General features: G+C 25.1%; 2 protein-coding genes across 2 annotated transcripts in view; one reads left to right on the forward strand and one right to left on the reverse strand.

The window, feature by feature from the left end:
- LOC105365143 (dynein heavy chain 1, axonemal) overlaps nucleotides 1-27,665 on the reverse strand; it is a 124,357-nt gene that overhangs the window by 48,641 nt on the left and 48,051 nt on the right. The window lies entirely within an intron of this gene.
- Nucleotides 993-26,111, forward strand: LOC105365071 (alpha-2C adrenergic receptor). The gene is made up of 4 exons (XM_011503151.1): nucleotides 993-2,109; nucleotides 11,696-11,900; nucleotides 19,978-20,083; nucleotides 25,743-26,111. The coding sequence occupies exons 1-4, from the start codon at nucleotides 1,225-1,227 to the stop codon at nucleotides 25,972-25,974; spliced, it is 1,428 nt and encodes a 475-aa protein (XP_011501453.1). The 5' UTR covers nucleotides 993-1,224; the 3' UTR covers nucleotides 25,975-26,111.

Below are 27,665 nucleotides of genomic sequence, written 5' to 3' on the forward strand. Positions count from 1 at the left end.
GAATTCCATTTCGTATCTTATTTTTTCGAATTCGCCGACCAATCCTTGTAGAAAAGTTGATAAGTAGTCGAGTATACAGAAATAAGAACCGCCGTGCTGAAAATAATTGTATTTACTTGAAACTAATTTTTGTTTTTCCCATCACGAATACTCCATGCAATAGTCAATGAAAAACGAGAGAAAGATAGTCAACGGGCCGTACACGAGTGCAATAGTGCCTACGGCGCATGCGGGAAACTTTCCGAGTCGAGTCCACGAAGCGAAGGGTTTGCGTGGCGGCAGATGTTCAGTTTCCTTCGCGCGCTATCGTCTACGGTTGCTCCGCGCGCGTTCCTCTCTGTCACACTTAACCCGGAAATAATAGCAAAGAAGACAATAGAAGATACAACGATTGCTACGATCCAGAGGTCCATTGATTTTCCTCGCAAGTTTACTTGGTTGCCGTATTCGTGCTTTCACTTGAATTTCATGTCAATATACACTCACCACTCGTCGTCCGTTCTATTTTCCTCGTTTTATTTTCCATTTTTTTTTTATTTTTATTGTTTATTTATTTATTTATTTTTTTTTCTTTCATTTCTTTGTTTACTTCGCCATAAGAGCGCAAAAAGAGGTGAATCCATTGCGAGGAGTCTCGCTTTCATTATAAAGTACAATCGTGGTTATCGGGAGGAGTCAGTTGAAAACAAGTTTGTACGGCGGAAGGGCTTAAGCGGATAATTCTAAAAATAGACAAGCGTTTAAATGCCAATGCTTCGATATGTTTAAATTGATCAAGTGACGGAGATAGTGGTTAGAGGTTGAATATCATACGAAATAACCATGAATCTTTCTCCGATGACAGTTGAATCGTGTGCTTGTAGGCAGCGCAATCATGACGCTCGCATGAAACCGTCGACGGCACTGCCGCTGTAAAAAAGGATCTCAACGAAACGTAAGCTAGGGAGCTTCTTATGGAATAGGCTTGCCGATTGGAAGAAATAGTTGCCGAATGCCAAGGCCGTTGAGAATCGGGCAGCAGGAGGCAACGATACGAATGTAAAAAAATCCAAGGTTTTGTTGTACGAGCTGATGTGTGATCGTTCGACATGATAAGAAATTGGAAAGCATCGCAGGAGGTAAAGAAGTGAGGTGCCGCGGAATGTAACTCGCGCGGTGTCATGGACAATTGGGAAAAATGCGAGGAGCGGTAAGGAGCAGGCTAAGGATGCGAAGAACGCAATTATGAACATCCTCTTAGGTCTGACGACAACGACGACGAGGTGTGCCTTACTCGAGGCCACCTCCAAGTACGAACTCCTGAGCCGCGTGCGGCGCTCCACCAACAATCTCGGGCACAACCTTACGGTGCACCAGCAGCGCAATCGGACTTTCGAATCCATCGAGAGCTTCGAGGAAGAAGCCAGCGAGGAGTGCCACTCGCTTTATTTCGTCCTGGACTTTTCACACCAGTATTACATTCCGTTTATCATTCTTCTGGGTCTTGTCGGCAATCTCCTGTCCTGCGTCGTCTTTCTCAACACGCACCTCAAGATGCGGAGCTCCAGTTATTATTTGGCCGCCTTAGCGACGGCAGACTTCAGCTTCCTATTTTCACTGCTGCTCGTCTGGCTGAACAATGCAATCGGCTGGCGCGTCTTTAATAAGGACGGCTGGTGCGAAACCGTCGTTTACGTAAGCTCGGTGTGCAGCAGCCTTAGCGTTTGGCTGATAGTCGCTTTTACCGTCGAGCGCTTCATCGCCGTGCAGTATCCGCTTCATCGTCCTCACATGTGCACCATCACTCGGGCCAAGGCCATCGTTCTCGTCCTCGTTGTCCTAGCGATGGCCAGTCACTCGTACTCGTTTGTCACAGCTGGCGTCGTCAAGACCCAGGACGGCAATGAGATTTGCGACATGAAGAGCGAGTACCTCGAGACCATGAGGATCATCAGTATTATCGACAGCATAGCCAGCCTTATGGCACCACTTGTTCTCATTATCGTTATGAACACGATGATTATGCGAAACCTTTTGAGGTTTAGCAGGAGATTTGGCCAGACACCCGGCTTCAACGAGACTAGGTGCCCCAGTAGGGAGCGCTCCGATATTAATCTCAATCAGATACCGGTAAGTTTCTACGCGTCTTTCGCCTTTTTACTATCCGCGCACGGAAATTCTTAAAGGAAGTAATAGCAATCAAATTCACGCCCACTGGCGCATTTATGTGGCATTGAATTAGAAACAATTGACAAACATTGACAGGCAATGTTTTACTTTAGGCGGTGTGTATATTGGAGTGTGTATACATCGGCTTAACAATGATTACGGCAAAGTGTAAAATAACACAACAGAGTATTTATCAAGTTCGAGTCGGTAGATTTTTTGCAATAAATTTTCGATACTTCCAAGTTAATAGAAACTCCACCAAGTTAATCAAAATCAATGTTCAAATGTATGCACGCCTTGTATGTTATATTAAATATCTTTTTTTTCTTAATATTTTTATCACCTCGTATTATTATATGATTTTATTTTACATTAGATTTGCATATATTGAAACTCTATTGGCGTAATGTCGAAAAAATGTAGTTTGAAAAAATGGATGTAGAGAATTTTTAGATATTTGCGCAATCACTTTTAAAGGCAACGAATCACGCACACGTTTAATTAGATAGCATAGTATTATATAATTATATAATAATTTTATCCAAATTTCCATCAATTGGCTCTAATTTTGTATAATATTTTGCTCGATAGCTACCATCCTGTAAGTCTATATATTAACATTACTGTAATGGAAGTTAATTAGAAGCATTATTAAAATGCAGAATATTTACATTCGTACGAAATTTTCATACTTTATTGGATTTAGATATATTCAGATTTTGTAATATTTTAGTTTTTATTTACAATTTGATGAACCACAACTGGTTATGCTAATTTCTCTTAATCCTAAAGATGATCCAAGTTTTCGGAAATTCCTCGATGATTTTTTTTTGTTTTTTGTTTTTTTTTTTTTTGTTCTTAAGAATTACAATCGGCTAAAAGCAGTTAATCAGATTACGCTAGGATCTTAATTATGTTAATACGTAGTAATAGAAAAATTATTTATTCGTTACATACATAATTATTAAATATTTTGTAAATTAGAAGTGAGTTTATTCTTGACGGTTATCGAATCAACAACAATAACAACGGTAACAAATCAAAATCGGCTAAGTAATTAAATTGAAATAATAATTTATATAAACAAATAAGTAATATAAATAATACCTATAATTTCTATAAAAAAAAAAATAAAAATTATTATAATAATACCATAAATAAATAATAAACGAAAACAATATGAATTTAATGTATAAAAGAAAATTTGTAATAAAATAGAGAAACCAGTTTATCAACTATTAATTTTTTATTATTCTTAAAAATATAATGCCCATAGATGAATTTAGACTGTCAATAAATAAAATTAACACAAGCTAAATATTTATATATATGAATCTGATATTTTTTTTTTTAACTTACAGTTATAATAAGTCACCATTTATATAAATTATGTGCTATAATTTTTATAATAGTTCAATTTATTAAAATACTAAAACTGTAAAATTAAGAAAATTAGACATATAAGTCACAAAATTCTCAAAATAATATAGAATACCGCAAATCGAAACCTAATAGATTATAAAATTTCATTTCATTCCAGAATGACTAAAAATAAGTAAATTTAATAAAAATGTAAATGAGTTTTTGTGTTCCTTAAAAATTGATTAGAAAATATTAATAATAACTCTATTTCAATTAATTAATAAGATACGTGGAATATGTAAATAGAAAATTTACACGATCGAATAATTTATTTGTATTACTAAAAAAATATTGAGTAAAAGTAGGTCTAATTGACAAAAAAATATTTAAGTTTAAAAGTATAAATGACTTGCTATATTGATTCGTAATTCAAGTAATTTAAAATAAATTATCATGAATTACATATTCCTTCGAAATCTTGTATTATATATAAATAATTTTATCAAAATTGTTATTACAGAAATTGACCATACGTGTATCTATGTGAGTTGTTAAATATTTTAAAAACGCGAATTTTCGTATCATTGCTACGTCTGCTGTCATTATCTCAGTAGGTGGATACGCTCGTAAATTTGGTTGATACGAGGGTGGCGCAGAATTGCTTTAAATATATTTTTTTTAATTAAAGTAAGCAAAATTAATTGATAATAATTGCATAAGCAAGTGTTTTAAAAAATTATGATTAATCGTAAATTCCTATTTGGTAAGGGGAGTGGGGCGAGAATAACTTTTGTATATTGGAGTGATTTAATGTAATTAACATACATAATGTTTAACATCTTTAATATTAAAAACTATATTTTATTATTATAATTATAATGTATCTTCTATTTATCATATGAGAAGTAATTCATGCCGTGTTATCATGATCATATTGTTACTACGTAATCATTGATAAAGCAATCGATAACATTATATTTTGCTTAATACATTACGTTAAATTTCAAATTTCAAAAGAAAATCTATTAATTGAAAATCAGTAAATTTTTAAGTCTAAAATAAATTTCAATTTCTAGGAACGAAACGAACGTAGTTAAGAAATGCTTAATCCATACTTATGATAAAAGATTTCTTTTAAACTATATTTGTCTACATAGAAAGAGATGTTTATAAGTTTAAATATTTACAAATTAGTATGCAAACTCGTAGTGCGTTGTATTATTTTAAAAATATAATTTAAAAATACAGATGTAGAAACATTCAACAATTTATTTTGCGAAAATGAATTATTAAATTATTTAACAAGTGTAGGAGAAAATGTGCGCTCAATTACATATATTTGCTCTTATAGATTTTGAAGAATTCAGTGACCAATTGTGACGAATTTTTCTTATTTCTCATTATACAGTTGACTTGAATGAGTATTCTTTTTTCATAAAATCAATCATAAATACATTTAGTGTTCCTTGGCTTATGTATTGATTACACTAATATGTGCGCACTTACAAATAATAAAATATAAGTAGTAATAGAACTATTTTAATTTAATTATATGTAATTGAAAATATTTTTTACAAATATCAATGTTGTATCATAAATACGAATAGTAAAGTTGCATTAATTTAAATGATATATGAGTCAGTCATCTGTTAAAACATCTGTATGTAAGATAAAAATTTTTCTCATTGTCATAAGTATGATAAGTTTTGAAAATCGTTGTTCCTGATACATATGGGGATTGCATAGAGGGGGTACGAACGTTTTCAGGCGTTATTCATGATAATAAAGCATTATAAGTGTCAAATAGGGATAGGAAAATAAATCGGGCCATTGCTTACGGTTAACAAGTTGTGATTTTTCCGATTAATAACAAGAGAGAGAGGGGGGGGGAGAATGTGTGTGTGTGTGTGTGTGTGTATGTGTGTGTGCGCGTGTGTGTGTAAAAGAGGGAAACTAATGGTCTCAGATTACACACCAGCCCTATGGTCTTATCTACTTGGTAATTCCAAGTCAAATTTTGATAGTTAGGCGAGTGTCTATTTCGGTAAATGAATGTTTTACGTTTGGGTTTTCTACATGAATGATAATGACGATTTTCGATCCTCCTAACTCAATGTCGATTTTCATACACCACTTAATTATCTTCTTTTTTTTCTTTTGTGAATATTATGAGATCGCGATTAAAATGGTCGTACTGTACTCACGTGATTCTTCATGGGTAATGAATAATCTGAGTTGTCAAGGTGATCATTTGAGTGGAGACTCTCACGGAGAATCTTATGTATACGTATTTATTGTGACATGCTTAGAGAAAATATGCTGCATAGGCATACATTTTTCTGCATTTATTTAATAAATATTTTATTAATAATCTTTTGAAATTTTTATATCGATGCGGTAGTAAGGCATTCATTTACAAACCATAGAAATGTAATATTTTTCATTTAATAGTCTCTTACTGCTTCGTGGTAATTATAATATAACAAGTTAGTAGGTAAATTTTTAACGATGTTCTTGATTATTTATAGAATTTAATAAAATTAATGAGGATTAGAAATTTGAGTTATCAATTTCTTTTTGCATTTTTTAATATATTACAGATCGTACATAAAATCACAAAATTAGACAGCTAATCCAGCATACATTATTAAACATTTTTAATCGTTGTATCAAAGAATTAATTTATTTTTAAAAAATTCTTTAATATGATTTCATAAATAATAATAAATAACTTTAAAATTTTTATTTATACCGATTGATTTTGGCACAAATCGAAATACCGTTTAAATAAATTAATAAATATATCCATTAAGCCTATTGATTTTTACTCATAATATTTTACATAAAAAATTAATGTAAATAGTAATTAAATAATTTTCTACAAATTTTTCAGTAAAGCTTGTTTAACATTAATACTGCAATTTAATGCTATTTAATATTAATTCAATAAAAGATTGAATTAAAAAACGAGATTTTTTTTCTTTTCTATATATTATTTATAATGATACGTTTTCATATATTCTTTACCTCATTTTCTATTGTAGATCATTTATGGTATTTTTAATTAATTATTTACTGATTACTGTAAGCATTAAATCATAATTATCCTACATAATGCTATTCATTTAGAAAGAATATATTAGTATTATTAATAATAGCTGAAATAATAGTTTGGTAAAAATTATATCATAACAACATAACATTTTTACATGTATTTATTGATGTTGGGCATTAATTTAAAATTAATCAATATTGAGAATATTAAACTATATTTAAGTATTAAAATAACCTTATCTGTTGAATTTAAATAAAAATATTATACAACTAGTTACGAATATAATAAGCGATATCGATGATTAAACAGTTAAATTAAAAAAAAAAATATATATATATATATATATGGAAGTTGTCGGATTAGAAATGAAGAAAATTTAAATATCGATAGTATGTAGACAATTATTTAAATTATCCTAATATAAGCGTAATGTGAATTCAGATACTATTCTGTTTTCTTTTATGTGTTTAGCTCCTCTTTTATTTATAAGTCTTACTTTTACCTTTCAAATTGAATATTTTTTTTCAATCTATTCTAAAATATTTCTATTTCTAAAGATATAGAAAATAAAATATTCCGAATCTGAAATGGTAAAAGTCTGTTTGGAATTTTTTTGAATCGCAATACGGAAGATACAAGATATATATACTTGAATCTATATATATATATATATATATATATATATATATATATATATATATAATATACTAATATATAGATATAAATTGCAATAAAATAAACATTTTTTGGCTTATAATATTAACGCCTGTTTGCAGTATTGGAATTTAGAGTGATATTTTTTTTACTTTATTATTATTTTTTCTCATACATCTTATAAAATCGCTTCTATCTTTATATTGTAATTAAAAAAAAAAATAATAAAGCATTTTATTGTTTATTTATTATTCAAATAACTAATATTTTCAGCATTATAAAGATTAATTTTTTCATACTTTTATTTTTATGTATTTTAGAATTTCTTCATTATTATTTAGACTATAAAACAAATCAATAATTTGTTTAAATTTTTTGGACATGTACTTACAGTATCATCTTAATTAGCAGATTATAAACTACAAATGTAATGTATTGTAATTAATGGATACATTTTGTTCCACTAAACAATTTAATATCACAAATGTATAAAAACATAAATAGTATAAATGTGCATTTTATAAATAAAATGTGTTTCCCGTGTTCTTTGTTTGTTTTTTAATAGAAATTCCTCAATAGTCCAATATAATTTTGAAATTTTTTGCCGATTAACAAAACTTATGCGTCGTATTTGTTTTCGGAATAATCGTTCAATACAATAAATTTATCGGATTAGTCACTTCTAACCATATCATCATTGATATTTAATATGTTTTATGAAACCTATAATACTATTTATATCGCGTAAACCAGACAATCAATAATTCCAAATAAATATTCTTATAAAAAAAAAATATTTTAGCTCTTACTCGAGATATTTTTAGCAGATTTATTTGATTTTACAAATTTTGATGGAAATTTTATACTCAAATTTGTATAGGATATCTATTGCCCTATCGATTGTATCATTTCTTATCATTAAATTTATTATTTTTATATAATGTGTTATGCACATTCAACACATATATAATACATAATGTTAACAGAGAAATTTATTTCATTACGATGTTTGGCATTTACTTTATGAGTTTTATAAAATCACACGTACTAATATTATTTTATTACTTATAATACAATATAATATAAGTTGGTCAATATTTAAAATACTCTTTTTATTTTTATTTTATTATTTAATCTTGACTTATAAATTAAATGAGTTAAAAAAATTTTGGTTTAAATATATAATGAAGTTCAAATTTTTAATTCAAATTTAAATATAAGCTTTACCATTCTTTTATTTTGTAAATTATTTCTCCAATTTTTACATTATCATGTTTTTATAGTTCAAATTTTAAATCTTTATTATTATGTTTTAATTTATTAGTATTGCCTCATTAATTAATATAATATAACATGAATTTTAAAACATCATGTTTAAATATTATATTATTTTAATGCGACAAAGGTAATTCGAAGCTAAACTGACCAAGAATTATTGAAAAAGTTCGTGTGAAGTAATTGTTTAAGTATATCATATATCATTTTAATTTTATTAAACGTATTTAATTAATATGAATTAAGTGCTATTAAATTAAGAGAATAAAATTTTTAAATTACGCTAAAATTCAATTTAGTTGTGATTACTACTGCAACTGGATAAAGTAAAATAAAAATTTTTTTTTATATGAAGTATATAGTTTACATAAGTATAAATAGTATGAGTAGAAATTATGGTGAAATATTATTTATGGATTGTTTTAAATAGAATAAGCTGTTATTTACAATAGTTGATGTGAAATTTTGAAATGCTCTTAAGTTCTTCACTCATTAATCGAAATCATTTATATAATGAATTTTATATTTAAGAATGTTCTACTAAAATATTCAATATAATTTTGTGATTTAAAACTGTTTATTGAAGTTAAATTAAATATTTTTAATCATCATTAGTAATATACATTATGCATAAAGCTCATAGAAAATATTTCAATATCTGTTTTAAAGTTAAATTATATTACTTTCAATAGGTCGAGAATAGAAATGTAACATTAACTTATTAATTTGAAGGCACAAACATTTTTTGATGGTGTTTGCTTTTAGCAAATCTATTTTAAAAAAGTATCCTTTTCACTTAATCCACAGATTATATAAAATAGACTATATTATAGCTTAATACATATTGACATTGCATATTGCTATTAAATTCATTATTAATTCAGAATGCAAGTGAAAATTTTATAAAATTCAAATATATGAACCTCAATTTATTATATTATTCTAATTTCTATACTTTATGCAAGAGAAATAAATATAATTAATATTGTGTATAATTTTGAATTTCATGTAAAATACATATTGCTACATTGAATTGCATATACTATTTTCAAAGTTAAATTATTAAAATATTTCAATACATAAATACTTTATAACGATATTTACCTTAAAATCATACATTTTTTAAGCATAGAATTTTATAATAGAAATAATTTTATAAAAAATAATAAAAACTATTATTGTTTATTTTATTTGTTATATAAATAAAAATTTTGAGGATATATTATTTATATCGTACGAATAAAGTGTTTCAATTTGCTAATTATATAAAAATGAAAAACACGGGATAATTTGCTACTTAAAATTCGCTCATAATGTATGATTTATTGATTAATGATGTAATTAATCAATTCCTCATATATTTGTGGGTAAATTATAAAATGAAATTATAAATGTGCATAATACGGACGAATACTATTTAGATCTGAAAAATAAATTTTAAATTACTAAAATACTATTATCTCCAAAATATATATATGATTAATACCACGAACAAATGTGTAGTAAATAAAATGCATAAGATAAATAAATTTTTTTATATAACTATATAATTCTGTTTGATTTAGTTTATTTATTTTATTCATTTGAATAATCTGACAAAGAAGCTTAAGTGTCAAGTACACTTAAGAACTACAATGTATATTTGGGCAAGTTCATATTTTTTTATTAAAAAACAAAATTTGTACATTTATATAAATAGGATTATCATTTAATTTAAAACCTCAATGATATAGACAAAGCATTATTTTACTTTGTTAAAATGCTTTTAAAAAGCCACACTACGTTATCATTTTAAATAAAAAATGCTATATTTCTGAAACATTGATAATAATATAATAAATATGCATTAAAATCTATTGGGCATTTTACAAAAACGTATGATGTTAAAATAAGGCATAATATTATATATTTTATTGTGAAGTAGTTTAAAATTTATATAATTGAATTTAAGAAAACACTGTAATATCTGTAATTGTATCGAGACATTATATTTATAATTTACTTTATCAAAATGATTACTTTATAAAAATTTCGCATGTATATTTGTTTATAAATAAATAATACAATGAAAGTTGCCTTTCCATTCAAATTATAGTGATTTTGAGAATAAATTTAACGTATTGTACTAACAGTTTCAAAATTTATTGCTTATATTAACAACAATGCACGAGCGCAAACTAATTTTGAACATATTTGAAAGCTGTACAATTTTGTTCGATATATATGTAATGAATATCTGTAATGAGCTTTTTTGCAATTGATTTTGTATTTGATCCTTTACAATCCCCCCTTATAAATAAATACCCATATCATATTACATTTTTTACGTACGGAAATTAATATAGGAACGACACGTTTCTCCTTCATTATTATCTTTCATATTTTTATGAAAATTACCTCATTTATAGATAATATTAAACATGTTTTGTTGTCGTTGTTGTTGTTTTTTTGTTTTGTTTTTAACGAACGTTGGCTTTTAAATAATGTTAATTTATATTTTATCAAACTTCATTTTTTATAATGAGCACGTGTGTAATGTATATTGTATTTGATGTGATTGTATTCATTTGGTGTTTTAGTTAAGAACTTAAATACAGTTACATGATGCAGTATTCTATTGATAATCTCAACAATAAATAAATAATTTTATAAGAAATATATAGATAAATTAGTTAATATATAAAATGTTATTTCTTTTATTTATAACCTCTCTAAATAAAATCTTATCTTAGATCTAATTGTTATTATTTCAGATGAATCAGCACAGTTTTTAATCAGCAATATAAATTTATTGATAATAATTAATAATTTATAATATTATGCAGTTATACGAATTTTTATGGTTATAGAACTTTTATAACCAAAATAAGCTTATCATTTGCTGTACTTTTTTTTTTCTTCATTGTTTACCATTATAAAATGATCCATTTTAGATCATTTCATTCGCTAACTGTTCTGTTCAAATATTTGACTCTTAGAGCAATCACCCTCCCTCGGATATAAATTCATTTTACTGATATAGATAATTTTGATAAAATTGACCCTAGTCATTAATTTTAACTTTTCTTCTGTCGTAGTATGATAGATGTAGGGGAAACTTTGTAGGAAAATAATTTTTTACAATAACGACAATCGAATGTCGCGCGTTGTTCAATTGTGGCTTATATGAAAATACATTTAATAAAAAATCATTTCTTACAGAGTGCTAGTAGCAGCAACAACGGAGGAAACGACATTGCCCTGAGTTCGGGTATTGGCGGCAGAAGACAACCGTCTCAGCAATCATTCCAGTCGTCGAAAAATAATCATTCTCATCTCTCTCGCACCCAAACTCCACAAGTGCAACAAGCCCCGACAACGGCCAGGAATCCTTACCAAATACCCGAGACGGCTTCGCGATGCATACGTAAGTTTTTTACTTTCAAATACTTGATATATTCAAATATTCAGAATGACGTTTTTAATATGAAATTTAATCAATCAGCTATTACGGCATTTTTTCTCAAGATGAAGAACTTCGATATCACTTGTCCCGAGTCAAGTAAAAAATTCTTCACAATAATTATTCGTATATTTAAAAATCAAGCGTTCGCTTGTTGACAATATTTATTAGTTAGAATATATTATATACATATGCATTTGTTAAAGAGCGTTAATATATTTTGGCACGAAATGCCATTTTTACAAAACAAAGACAGATTATACAAGAATATTAAACAATTTCATGGATTATGTAGTGAAATTAAATTTAACATACATTTAATACCAATACCTAATAATAATATAATTATTAATAAATTCATATAAATAATCTTAAAATGTATTAATTTAATCTATAATTTGAATAAATCTAATTTGCATTATTTACTTTTCATTTTTATTTAAATTTGAAATAAGATGGAGATTATAAATTGTATCGAAACTATTATCTGCATAATTTTGTATTTATATAATATTGTCTTATAAAACAGAGAAATTTATGAAATTTTCGTTCCATTTTAAGTAAAGTGTTTATAAAATGAAGTTAAAATTCAATTTTAAATATGCTACATTCCGAAAATCTTAAATCAGAATATCTGCAGATCAAATAGCCTTTTACAATTGCCTCATTTCCATTCCTTCAAATAGATTTTATTTCCAATAAAAACATGCCGATAGACTTTTTATGTTTATAATGTTTAACGAAACAATTACGTGCCCTAGTGCTCTATCTATAAATAGTTCAAGTCTTATTATATCAAATTCGGAAATTAAAAATTGCCTAACAAAAAAAGTCAATTAGAATTGAAAATAGAGAACGGTAAAATATAATTTTATTAAAATTCATTTAATTATAAAAATAATTACATTTAATTTACACGTTCACTTTATTTTTTAATAAATACTCTATATATTTAATATATTTTCAATAAATACCCTATAAATAGTTGGCTTTTATATATATTTTCTAAATATGCGTTGTTGGCAACTATTTTTTATCGTTAATAGACTAATGTAAGATTTATTTTTATTATATAATATTTTTACATACTATAATAATGTGGTTATTAAATCGACATTCCTTATTTCAATCACCTGAATAAATGAAATTTATCAACAGTCACAAGTAAATTTTAATAATTGACGGCTTTTTAATTTTTAACTTTATCAAATGATAATTAAGCAGAGTTTTAAACTTTATCCTAATAATTATCGTCGTTGTTTGTTCGTTTGTTTGTTTGTTTGTTTGTTTGTTTGTTTGTTTGTTTGTGCGTGTGCGCGTGTATATGCGCGTGCATGCGCGCGTCCGTGTGTATAATTATCATTTCATGATAATTAGCAGCGTTACATTAAGTAATTAAAGATAACAAGAACGGTTTCAAATTCAAGCTTTACGATTTCTCAATTTTGTTAATTTTCTTGCACTCGGATTTAACATTAACCTGCAACCAAAGTTAGTAATATTGGAAGGAAAAGCTATTTTCTTAAGCTATTGAGCAGCAAAGTGGGTAATGGGAGAATTCGCGGTCAAAGGGACGAGTTTCTGTTATCCTTCGGGACGACAAAAGAGGTCAAAGACATTAGTTTCACGCGATTAGTAATCTCGCAAAGAATCAAAGTATAGGAACAGGTCGATGCTCATGCGTATAGGTTCTATTCAACGGCTTAGATTTTTTTTGGCTGTGCCCTAGAGAGATCCTAGGGTATTAGAGCCGTCCTATTTCCGTCATTCTCACACATTGGGAAATGAGATGAAGTAAGATAGATAAATTGAGATAGGGGAGGGAGAAAATTATCGTAGAGGGATGATCCACCCCTAGATGTATAGTTACGGTGGATCTGGAGAGCGCGAACGAAAAACCTGCCAAAAGACATTTGGTAAGTAGTAGACATGTAGTGGCTCCAATGAAGCAGGAAGTTGTTGCCACTATTGAAGAAAGTGATTTATGTATATAGAGAAGATAGCACAAAGTGGCGGAATTTCTTTCGACACTAGTGGGAAGGAGAATCTTTTTCTATTTTACGCGGGCATGAATTACAACTTCCTCTTTCTCCCATTTTTTTTCTCTTCTATTCTCCTTTATCAAAAAATTTTTTTAAATATCACTACCATATTATGATTATCTTCTATCCTCTGAAAATCTTCTCTATATGCTTTTTGGTAATAATTAGCTAGATTATCTTATTATTGAAAATGTCATTGTACTGCTAAATGCTTCTCAATTATTATATAAATGTATTATAAAAAAAAAATGTGTGTGCGTATGATCTTACTGAATATGAAATAAGCAAGACTATGAATCACGATTATTGCGATGACAATAGTCACAAAGAGCTTACCGTCGCTCGATGTTATCTGAGAGTCAATTATGTCTATGTTATCAAAATCTGTTGTCTTCCTTTACATTAAAGTTCTCTGTATCCATGGGATAGTTTTAATCAATATATTTTAAGTATTTCTATGAAAATATTTATACATTTTATATAAAATTCTCATTTTTTAATTATTTTATGTTGCATAATCATTCTATATTAATTATTATTAACATTATTGAATAAATACAAGAATTTCGTAAAATAATAGTTGAAAGAGTTATTAAGTAAAGCATAGATTAAAGACAACATATCAATAGATTATGGGATACCGAACCAAGTATAAAATATTTAATGAAACTAACGTTTGAATTGTAGAGACTATTTGAAATTGCGAATGAGATATATTGATTAATATGTATTAGAAATTAAGATATTTAAAAATGAAATGCTTATTAAAAATATGTATACATAAATTCTGCATTGGAATGCTTATAGTATGAAATAGTGGTAAAAATTATCACTTATATGGTTAAAATGGTGTATTAATTAAATATTAGATTGAATAAATATGAGATTAATTAAATATTAGATATTTTATTATTAAATTAACGAGATAAGTGTCATGATTTTAGATATTTCTCTAAGTGTAGGAATTTAGAAGAGAAACTGTTGTTACAAAAGATCTACGTCAAAATATTATGCATCACATATGAATCTTAAAAAAAAAAAAAAAAAAAGATTGATAATTATGGCCAAAAAAAGTATCGAATACTAATTAAAAAAATTGTAATACATAACTGCCCCTTTAAAAATTTGTATTAAATATTTTTCGTTATATAAGTTACATAATGAATAATATAATATTCTTAATATATGTTATAAGAATTCCCTATCATTATAATATTATAAATTTAACATGAACGAAAAATATTATTTATCAAAACAGCTAATACATAATTAAGATGCATTGTTAGACAAAATTTTGAATAAATTAACGTACATTGAATGAGCTAAAAAGGAATATTTCTCAAATCCTAACTTCTAATATTAATAGTGAAAAATATAAAATAAATAGACGATCAATATCTAGAACACGTTAATCTTATTTAAAATAATTAATATTAAATAGGTCAAGTTAGGAATTTCATATTTTAGAACGGTAATTAGATAATGTACACCGATACGAAATAGAGAGCCGGATACAATTTTATACAAATCGTGTAGAAATGCATCGGTGCATACACAAAGCTTTAGTAATTTAAGATTTGTGCGTCTCAAATTAATCTGCATTAGTTTGTCAAAATTTTAAATGTTACTACAATTATATCTGGATATCAGAGAAATCCGTTTATTAGACATCGTTCTAATATATAAAATCAATAGAATTCATTGAAAATTTTTAAATTAATTTAACAATATTATTCAAATATGATTGATGTTACACCAACATTGATATTAAAAAGAAAACTTATTTAACATTCAAATTAAAATATTAATTTTAATAATGTATATTCTAAATCAATTAAATCGATGATTGAGTTAAATAAATGTTTTATTAACTTTAAATAAACTAAAAAATAATTCTATATGAAATATTTAAAAAAATAATCTTTATAATTCTTTCAACGTGGCTATTGAATTGAACATAAATCCATAAAATATAATGATTTTAAAATGACTAAATCATGATGTTTTTATTTTTATAGAATTTTTTCTGAAATCAATAAATTTTAATTAAAAAATTGAAGATAATTATTTATATTAATAAAAAATTTTGTTTATGCTTTCATATATAAGTATTAATTTGCATTTATTGTACGTTGTTGATGGATATATAATATAAATAATTCATAAATAAAATTAATATAATTTATTTTTACTTTAATCTTGTTACATATTGATTTTCTTCACTAATTATTACTTTTTAAAACTTAAAACTACTGTTTATAAATGCTTAATAATAAAAAATAAGGTAAAAACAAATGAGTTACAGAAGGAAATAAACGAGTATGCGCTAAGTAATTATTATTTATTATACATTTATTGGTATAAAAATAATAATCATTGATAAAATAATAAATATTTTACGGCATACTGAGCCATATACATGTATTGACTAAAATATTGTAATTATAAAAGTAAGAAATCTCATTCATTATTATTGTTTCCATCAATACTATAAGTGATTTATATTTGATATAACAGAAGATGATTATCACATGATATTTATTTATAACAATAAGTGTTTTTAATAATTTTTTTTTTTTTTTAATATTTTATGTAAAATAGTTTCATGAATTTACTTTTTTTTTTTAAATTACTTAATTATGTAGTTAAAAAAGTTGTAATTATTTATTACTCTGATTAATTTAAATGTCGTATATGTAAACTTTATTTTGAAATATTTTTAACGACAAATTAAGGTCCACTCTATTAATATAGTTTTAATTATTGATTGATTAATTAAAAAAATCAATGTGTTGGTATATAATAATAATTATAGGAGGATATAAAACGAATATTTACTTAGAAAAATTCGAGATTCGTTATGCGGTAAATTATTAAATTTAATGCAATTAATAAACATAAAATGTCATTAAAATATTTATTTTTATAATTTCGAAAATTCAAATACGAATATATCATTGTTCCGTCGAATTTGCGTACAATTATAATATGATAATCATTAATGTAATATTTATATATTAATTTATTTATACAAATTTCTCATTACTGTAATAAGCTAATTCAGCTGCAATTCATTCAATTTTAAATAAAAATTCTCTTTTATAATTATATATTATATAATACGTTGTACGCTTATAACGCATCTTTTTGTAATTTTAAGGTAACTTTTATATAAGTTCATATAATGAATATATGTTAAACTCAAATCTTATAAGATTCTACAATACATTAACCTTATTTCTCTGCCCTGTTAGAATTAAGTTTTGGTTTAATCGTACATAAATTTTCTCAAATACAGGCGTATAATGTAGGAATTAAGGTAAAATTTCACATTAGTATTCGATATCAGTATAATAATACATCTGCTATAATATATTTTAAAAATCGTATTTGAAGATAGGATTATTTATTTAGCTAAAATTCGATTTCATTAGCTAAAATCAGTAAGATACACAATTGATTGAAAATATAAAATATTTCATTTTTATTTGGTCTTTAATATGATATAGAAAATTTAATATCTCACGATTATGTTAATTGAACTTTCCAAGGCTTGTTCTTCAAATTCCAATATGTAATTTGACAATATATGACAAATAAATATCAATTTTTTTGCTAAAATAATAAAGAAATATATATTTAAGAAAATTTTTTAAAGCACATAAATATGTAAGAGAAAGATTTCTAAAAATATTTTAAAAAATTTTTATGCCGATCGATATTGCTTTTGATTTATATGTTAATCGAGAAATTCATTTTTATAAAATCGTTGCTTTTTTCAGCAATAAGTTGCACGACAGCTGTCATCATATAATAGTCATAATATTTAAATATAATTAAAAATATTACTAATTATATTTACGCATCTTCTGGATTGCATGTACAGCAGAGAAGATAAAAAAATATATTTAAAGAAAAATTTGCTTTAAACGATATCTTCATTATTATCAAAAAATATTTTAAGAACTATATTATGACATTTAGTTGATTTGATTTTATCTTCCATAAAGCTTTCTATTAATGAATTAGTTGAACATCTTTTTTATAATCATTGGTTTATTATATTTAAAAAGATGGAATTATTATATTCCTAAATGATACTTAATAATTATTATGGTAAATGAAAATAATACTGTTAGTTTAAACTTATTTATTCAGTACATAAAAATAAATTTTCTATAGTTCTAACTCATAATCTACAATATTGTAAAAATATCAAAGTTTATATATATATATATATATATATTTTTTTTTTTTTAACAATCATAAATACATTAGTTTGTTACGAATTTGATTTTCAAAATTTATATGAAAGCTTATGCAACTTATTAAATCTGTAATAATTTAGTAAAAACAAGATAAAAACAAAAATTGTTATAAAAATAGAAAAAATTATAAAAGTTACTATAAATATAAGTTTGCCAATTTAAAAATACAACTGTCTAGTCATATTATTTAAAATTTTGGATAGACGTTCCAAGGCCTATTTTGTGTACAAATAAAAATCGAAAAACAGAGGAGTTGACCCAATAAGCTGTCAAAACATTTCTACAAAAATAGTGATTAATTGACTTTATTAATACATTTTCTAATAATATTCAGTAAAAAATAAGTATGGTCTATATTATTGTCGATGATTCGTTTTTAAAACACAAAGTATTGTGGTGGCATTGTACCTTAACAAATTTATTTGCCAGTGTCAAAATCTTTTAATTCATAAAAAAGAATGACTGTTATATTCACTTTTCACGCCCAATGATTCAAAAATGCGCTCATAGATTTATTAGAGGTGATGGAAGAAACAAAACTGTAGATACAACATCAGAATAGCTGATTTAGTGGCTTTAGTGGATAGACGATAGCAATAAATATATCAGGTACAATAGCTGTTACGATACGTTTGATTTTTATTTTAATTATTAAAAATGTAACTATTCATATAAAGATTTTTACTGAAAAAATTTCTAACTTTCTTGAATATAATGATAAGCTTTGAAAAAAATTTAAGCTCCCATTTGAGCAACTTGTGACATGACAAATGTTCTAACGTAGTAAAATTAATAAATCCTGTGTGTTAGCTTGTGACAAACGAAAATTTTTATTTATTGGCATCGAAAAATTCATTATTAAATAATTTAATTAAAAATGAACGGGAGCTAATAATTAAATCAAATAAATCTATTCATCGTTTGATAGTATCTATTAGATATATATATATATTATCTATAAGTTATCGATTAGTTATCTCTTAGTTACAATAATAGTTCGATAGTACATAATATTAAACGATTCTTTGAAAAATAATTTTATTTGTAACATTTAAAACAAACTCATATTTTCATTGTCAAGATAAATCAATTTTTTTATTTGCTTAAATTGTACAATTTCTCTTAGTAAATCGAGATATGGATATTATATATTGAATTAAGCAGATAATTAAATACATAATTAACAGATTAAAATACATATCGTTAAATAAATCTGACAGGAAATCATATGAATCAACATATTTTTTATCAAATCAAAGCATAATTAAAAGTTTAAGGCAATAAATTATTACTAATTGTTTTCAAAGCCAAGTTTTAATGTAAGCAAATTTTTAATGCTTTTTTTCAAGATAAAAATAAATATCATCATTTCGTATTCTTTATCTTTTTTTATTTGCCTTCTATAACATTATCGTGCTTATTTCTTATTTCTTCTACTATCAAAAAACGATTCTTCCAATGTTCCAAATTAAAACATTTAAATATTCATCAAATATTTATTATAATTTGTAAAACATAGTTTTATCGGAACAATACGATTATTAGTCATATTTGTATATGTATTAAAGTAATAAATGAATTGCTGAATAATAAATAATGTTGCTTGTAATTTAATAATATATATATATATATATATATATATATATATATATATATATATATTTATATTCTCTAATGTAATTGTTATGATTATTTTAAACAACTAATTTGTCTTCATTTGTATTTTTATAGATGTGAGGTCATCATCTCGAAATTTAGTTTCTACACGCAATCAGCAAAGCATAACAAAGATGCTTCTGCTTATTAGTACAGTTTTCATTCTCCTGAATTTACCAAGGTAAATAAATTTGTGTCCATTTCGATTAAGACGATAGAATTATATGTATTGCATGTAAAATTACATTACTATCAATTAATTTTCATATAAAACCTATTTTTGTAAGAATGAAATTTTTAACAAAAAAATTTTTTTTTTTTGTCACAATATTTCTTGATTTCTTATAAAACCAATTTTAAAAGACATGCATGTAAAGGCTTTGCAATAGTTAAAATTTTCTTTGTACTAAAAATATTTGAAATAATAAGCAAGTAATATTACATATGTTAAATATATTAAATATATTATTGAATTTGTATTGAAATCACTTTATATCACAGAAATAAGAATATTTGCATTTGGAACATTAGAAAGCAATTTTTCTGTTAAAGACGCGTGAATGTTATTTATATAAAATAGAAATTTAAGAAAAAAAAAATTAAATAAATATTATCTTTGGTAACACATCATAGAGGTTTTAAATGAAAGAGCAATTTCTTATAAAATATAATAAAATGACGCGTTCATGTTTAGTTTCAATATTCCTTATTTCCCCCGATAAAAAGAGAATATTTATTCTATTCAATTTTTGTTCTTCAATTTAAATTTATTTCAGTTCAAATGAATATACGAATTAATATAAATGAATAATTATAAATATACTGCGATATATAAAGAAAGCTCTAATATTTATGTTACAAAATCGTTATTTACGTCAAAGCTATTATAAAATTAAGATTGAAATTCATTTAAAATTAGATAGAATCAATGCTACTTTTTCAATAAATCTAAAAAATTTTACTAAATTTTTAATCAATGAATTCTTAATATCCTAGACATATAATTATACAAATAAAAACATAGATAAATTATAAAAATGAACATTTCCTATCAAAAATATCATATTTCCTATAAATGCAGAACACTGTTGACATTCATATACCGGAATTGCACGATATTCGGTTTATATGTTCATATGATGTTCGTATGCACCAAAATAATGTTACCATATATTCAACTGATTTATGCTTATTTTATTCATTTAGTAATTTTTACGAACTAGAAAGCAAAACATTAAAGTAATTCGATAATGCTATTTTAACATTAAATTATAGATTGAATTTTTATATGTTAAATATTTATTTATCGATAAAAGAATAAAAATATTTGTTTGTAAATGAATTATTGGCGATTCAATAAAGCATAATAAAGTTTCTTATATAGGGGAAAAATAGAGAGATCGCTATTGTAGATCATCAAATACGGCAGTAAAAATATTTTTTTAAAACCAAGTAATGGTCATATATTGAAATTAGAAATAATAATAGAAGATTTTATGAATTATTTCAACCAAAGATACATATTTATAATTCAAAATCAATCGACATAATTTTTGTTTAGGTTTAAAAAATTACGACGGAACTTGAAATTAATTAATATCGTAGTGATCCAAATATTTAACATTCATACAGATTTGTGATAAATGTTTAAATTATAAGCTATAAACATAGATTCGTTACTCGCAAATTCACAAGATAATAAGAGTCACTGTTCTTTTTTTTTTTTTATCAAATAATGAAATTTTTGTAAAGGATAGAAGTAATTTTTTTAAATTAATATATATTGATTGCATGTTATTACATCAATAGTCTCAGATATAATCTGAAAAAGGAAAATTTAAGCTTTAAATGATATTGAAGCGATAGTTTAGATAGTTTATACAATATATTAAATGGGAATATGCACGTCCATCCAAACGAAGGGAGGAGAAATGGTCTCTGCCGATACCGGAATTGGTATCAAATTATATAATCTAATCATCGGACGTCTCGCAAAAAGTCCAAAGATAGGTCCTATTATCATTGCAATCGGATAATCGAGAATTAAGCGATATTCTCGATCTATAAATTTCCGACTCGCATTAAAGTATACTAATACATTGCCAACTCGTTGTCGATCCGTTTTGGTCAACCACACATACCCTCTCGAACGTGATCGATAGTATTGGCTGACTAATTGCCAGATTTTAACACGAATACCCAATTAGGGAATCCCTCGGACAGAAGTTTGGAAAAATGATATATTATTACATTGTACGGATGGTTAGTGTTTGCTTGCCATATTACATTATGGGGATTTCCTGCTTCGTCTTGTTTCTTTTTATAGATTTGTGTTGCTCTACTACTGTTATCATACGGTAAGCAACGTTTAATCGAATAAATGAAAAAAATCTCGTCGAAATTCTTAAATGATTTGAAATGATTAATAATTGAAATTGTATATACATGCCGTGTCAAGAGAATTTTGAAATATTTTTGGTAATTAATTGACTGACAAAAAAGAATAAAAATCTTCTTTTTTTTTGTCTGTATTCATGATGATTGAATTCGTGAAGAGAATGAGGGAGAAACGAGACTATTTATCACTTACTGACACATGTCAAATATGCAGCTATAACAAATACTAGGGCATTAGTATGTGTGTTTTACTTTCTATAGTAGTATAGGGTGGCTTCAGATGCATTTACGACAATGGTTGTACGACTCCATTTTTCTCCATTTTTTATTATTATTTTCATCTACATATTGCTCTCTAGATCCTTTTAACAATATCGCTTAATACTTTTCAAGGGCTTATGCTCAAGTATTTTACATATGAGTAATTTAATTGAGATCTACCTGCTTTATTAACACCATCGATATTTCCCGATATCTCCTGATTATTACCACATGGTACTTTCAAAAAAGAAATTTAATAACGAACTACGTTTAATTATTGGATTAAATATTCATTATCAGTTATTACTCGGGACTACGTTACAAATTTGTGTGTAATATCCTGTCCTTGACCTGAATTCGTAACACCTGTAACAATTCACGTTTCGATTTTCTTATTATGTATTTCGTTATCTTTAAGCAATTTCTCCGTATATTCGTTTTTTTTTTTTTTTTAATGTAAGAAATTGAGCTATTGCTTATTATTATATGTACTATTTCATATTATTATTATTATTATTATTATTATTATTATTATTATTATTATTATTATTATTATTATAAGTATATACATGTCTATAGTTATCGATAACTTTTGTAAAAAGATCGATATTTGCTTTACTATTGATATTAGTGTTAACTTTTCTTTCTACACTACTTTGATAAATTAACGTATAATTGTGGACATAATTCAATATACATAAAACCACTATCACTTTGAATATTATTATTTTTAATTTTCACAAAGGTAATTCAATATATTTAACAATATGTAGCTACTTTATCTGAAATATCAATTTTTGCTGCTTATAATTAATGGGATCTACCTTTTATATTTGTAAGCTACTTTTTTTAGTAAGAAAAATTATCTTTGTTTGCAAACAACGTATATGTTATTTCATAGGATCCTATCTTTTATATATTATTTTTATATTTTCATTATCTTACATAATTTCATGTAACATTTATTTCATTCCGTGTATAAAAGGCTTCAGAATCAGTAGAATTCACGATACTCATTTGTTGTAATTGTATTAAATGTAATTGTAATTAAATATGTAATTGAAATTACAATCAATCTGCTTTCCTATTTTTTCGCTTTTAAATTTTTTTTTTTTTTTTTTTCATTCATTGATTCTTTCTGACGCAGTCTTTTTCTCTCTTCTTTTTTTGTAACTTCAGCGATCCCTACTTGAATTAAGTGCGGCTTCTATAATTTTTTATGTCTTCTACGATTGTTCTTCCTAGTTATTTATAGATGTTTGTACCCAATGTATCGTTAAGGTCAATGCAATGAACTTACATTTGTTTCCCAAACTTTGATTCGTATTATGTTTCAATCCCTAATTGTATAAATTACTTATGAGATTAACTTGACGAATATGTGTGAAGAAAACTATTTAAAAAATCTTCTTTAGTAATGAAATAATTTACTCTTTCAATTGCAAAATAAATAAATTTATGCATTACATGTATTACAATAGGCTGTAATTTTGTAACCAAATAAATTTCCAGTACGGTGTTTCTAAATTCTCTTAGTTTTAATACATATTTTTCCACATTAATTGACAATTAAACTATAATAATTATGAGAACATACATTTTCTATATCTACAATCTTCATTTTCTTCGCAATATTGCCTGTATAAAACATACTACTATATATACTCTGTCTCTGGCTCTCACACACATACACGCGCGCGCGATCCCTAACAAACATTAAATGTGCGATCATACTTGGGAATATGTATGTAGAACATTCGTACACGTTTCCCATATGTATGTAAACCTTGAACTAAGAAACCCTTGTTACGCACACATGCAACCCTCTCTTATAGGCTCGATGTTGCGTAACGAATAAGCAGTAATACGACAAGGTCCAGCGTCTTTTCCTTGTTCTGACAACTCAAGTCTTCATGGATGGCTGTATCCCAAGCCATTCGATATGACTATTGCTTTATAAAATAGTTATTTCTACCTTGAATCGAATATCCCCACAACAACTGGAGTAATATAATCAGGGTGTAGCTTTATAATACAAGTAGTGATGTAGGCTTTCTTTTTTCAAAAAGTAAACAAGATTATATAATGTCTACATATATATATATATATACATAGAATTTTTTTTTTTGATCAATAAAAATGTTTTAAATATGTTTTGAAAATAATTTATGCGACAAGCATTAGAACTATTAGTATGATGCATGTGATTCTATAAAGCTACAATATATTACTATGTTTATCTGAATTACTAATTTAACATTTTTTTATCATTCAAAAAGTGTAAAAAAGTGTAAAATAAGGCAAATTATAATAATATAGTATTCGATAATGATAAAAAATCCTTTGAAAAATTTATAAAAATGGGATATTTCTTCTTTTTCTTATTCTTTTTTTTATAGGGGTTTTATCCGTTTTCTTCGTTTTATTCTCATACTCTCGCTTTTTACTTACGTATCTTATAAATCCGTGTTCGTCGTCGAGTCTCTGCTTTCCATAAAGTGTATTATTACTTGCGTATGTATACGAAATTCGGTTATGTTTATATGCTTGAAAGGTGGGATTAAAATGTACAAGTGTAAAGAGAAGTATTTCATATGGAAAAATGTGCTAGGAAAAGGGAAATAACACATTCGTATGAAGTTCGCAAATATTAAAAATAAAAATAATTTTCGAGACTTCTTAAGTACAGAAATATGTAAAATATTAGATTAGTTTGAAATAATTCCTTTATATATTCAATAAAAACAGCATTTCATTATTTAAAATTATACCATAAATATACTCATCTTATGCCTTATACGTATTTTATAGATATAAATTTAATGGCTGACTCAAATATAATACTGTATATATATGAAAATTAATGAATTTTCTGAAATGTATGATTTTTTAAATAAAAATATTTGCTCTAGCCATACATCCACATGATTGAATGTCATTTGAATTCATTACATACGTAATATTACAATATTGTGCGTTGATATTAAAAAAAATAAAAAATAAAAAATAAAAAATAAAAAATAAAAAATACAAAATAAAAAATAATAATAATAATAATAATAATAATAATAATAATAATAATAATAATAATAATAATAATAATAATAATAATGATAATAATTATAATACGAAGGGCGACCAATAGATTTAATAAAAGAAACTAACTAAATTTTTTTTTTCAGCTACGCCATACGATTATGTGTCTTTTTCTTCACGCTGGCGCGTAAAGATACACCTGCGTTACTGTGGTGTCTTCAGCAATTTTTTATGTTACTGTATTATACGAATTTCAGTATCAATTTCTTATTGTATGCGATGTGCGGCATTACATTTAGACGTTGCTTAGATCAGCTATTGCGCAAAGTTCTTAAAAATTTAACAAGGTATCACTGTAATCCTCAGCGTTATATATAGCTAGCATTTAGGTATTCAAGGTCATTAAGAAGTCACACAGAAATAGTTATCATGGCCACGGGAGAAAATTCGCAATGTCTTTAAGAATTATCAATTGCGGATTAGCTTTTATGTACAACTGATATCAATGTAAACTAGTTTACATTATGCAAATTTTTAAAGATTTATCCAATCTATTGTCAAGTGATTATAATTTATTGTTCATTGACTATTCATATACCTTATATTAATTTTTTAATATTATTATTAATATTATAATATTAAAGTTAATTATCAAATTAAAAATTAAAATATTACATTAATATTAAAATTAATATTATGATTAATTTTAAATATTAATATATAATATTTAAAAATTTGTATTCAATATTTCTTAATTTAAATTATTTATTAAATTCTTATAAAAAAATAACAGTATTAGTTTATTCGTTAAACAGAGATAGTTCCTGTTAAAACTTCAAATTTGTCAATTTATTCAATTGTCGTTTTCTTGACATTAAATTACAAATTTAAGTTTTGAATCGCATTAAATAGGTATCAACATTCATTTTAATATTAAATATATCAGTATTTTATTATTTTTTGCATACAAAACTTAATAAAACTTAAATTATTTACGTAGAAATTACTGATTGATTTGTATAAACAGAAATTCTGTAAAAATTCTAATGCAGCTTCGTATTCTCGAAAAAAATTATAATTACAAAGGCTGTTTTGTAATGAATCTCTTTAATGAAAGTATTTACATTGTTTAATAATTACAAGATTCCGTAATCTATCAATTAAGAGTCTATACTTTATAAAAAAGAAAAAAAAAAAAAAAGATCTTATAATACATAATAAACATTAATTATATAGAGAAATATACCGTATATTCTAAGGAATATAAAAATATTTTAATAATTGTAATAATTTCAAATAATAAAAAAAATTTTATTATCGACGTAATGTGTTAATTTTTTATGTAATCTTTTTTATGTAATTTTATGATAAAATGATAAACAAAGGGTAAGAATATAATATTATGTATAAAATATGTTTGAATGTATTTTGGTCAAAAATTTTTTCAATTTAATATTCTCATATACTCTGAAGTTAAGATTAAATTAAATTAAAAATTCACATTAATTTATATCAATTTAATATATAGTGTGAAAAACTTATTGATGAAATATTAATATTAAAATCATTTATTTGTATAGCAAATAATATATAAGACAAAAATTGACATAAATAAATTGACTACATAAATGCTTTGCAATATTTTCAATTTTTGCTCATAATAAACATTCCACATCATTAATAATAGCTATCAAATATTAATTTATATGTAAATAATATTTAATATTTATAACCAAATCGTTATGGATACGATCAATTAAATCTTAACATTATAGGGTTAAAATAATGTTTATTAAAAGATAATATTGATTATGAAAATTATGAAAAAGAAATTATGTATGAATTTTAAATGGTGTCATGTACAATATAAATAAAATTAATAGCGATAGTGAAATAATAACATTATTTTTTTAATAAAATCATTTAAAGTATTTTTCAATACGTTATTCGTTAAAAAAATGTGCAATCTAAATAAGTATACACATATTTTAACTTATTATTATTATTTATATATACGTATAAATTTGCTTAATTTACAATACCAGTAAGCTTTTATTTTCATATTCTAT

This window comes from Ceratosolen solmsi, unplaced genomic scaffold, assembly GCF_000503995.2.
Source record: "Ceratosolen solmsi marchali unplaced genomic scaffold, CerSol_1.0 scaffold45, whole genome shotgun sequence".
Classification (NCBI taxonomy): Eukaryota; Metazoa; Arthropoda; class Insecta; order Hymenoptera; family Agaonidae; genus Ceratosolen; species Ceratosolen solmsi.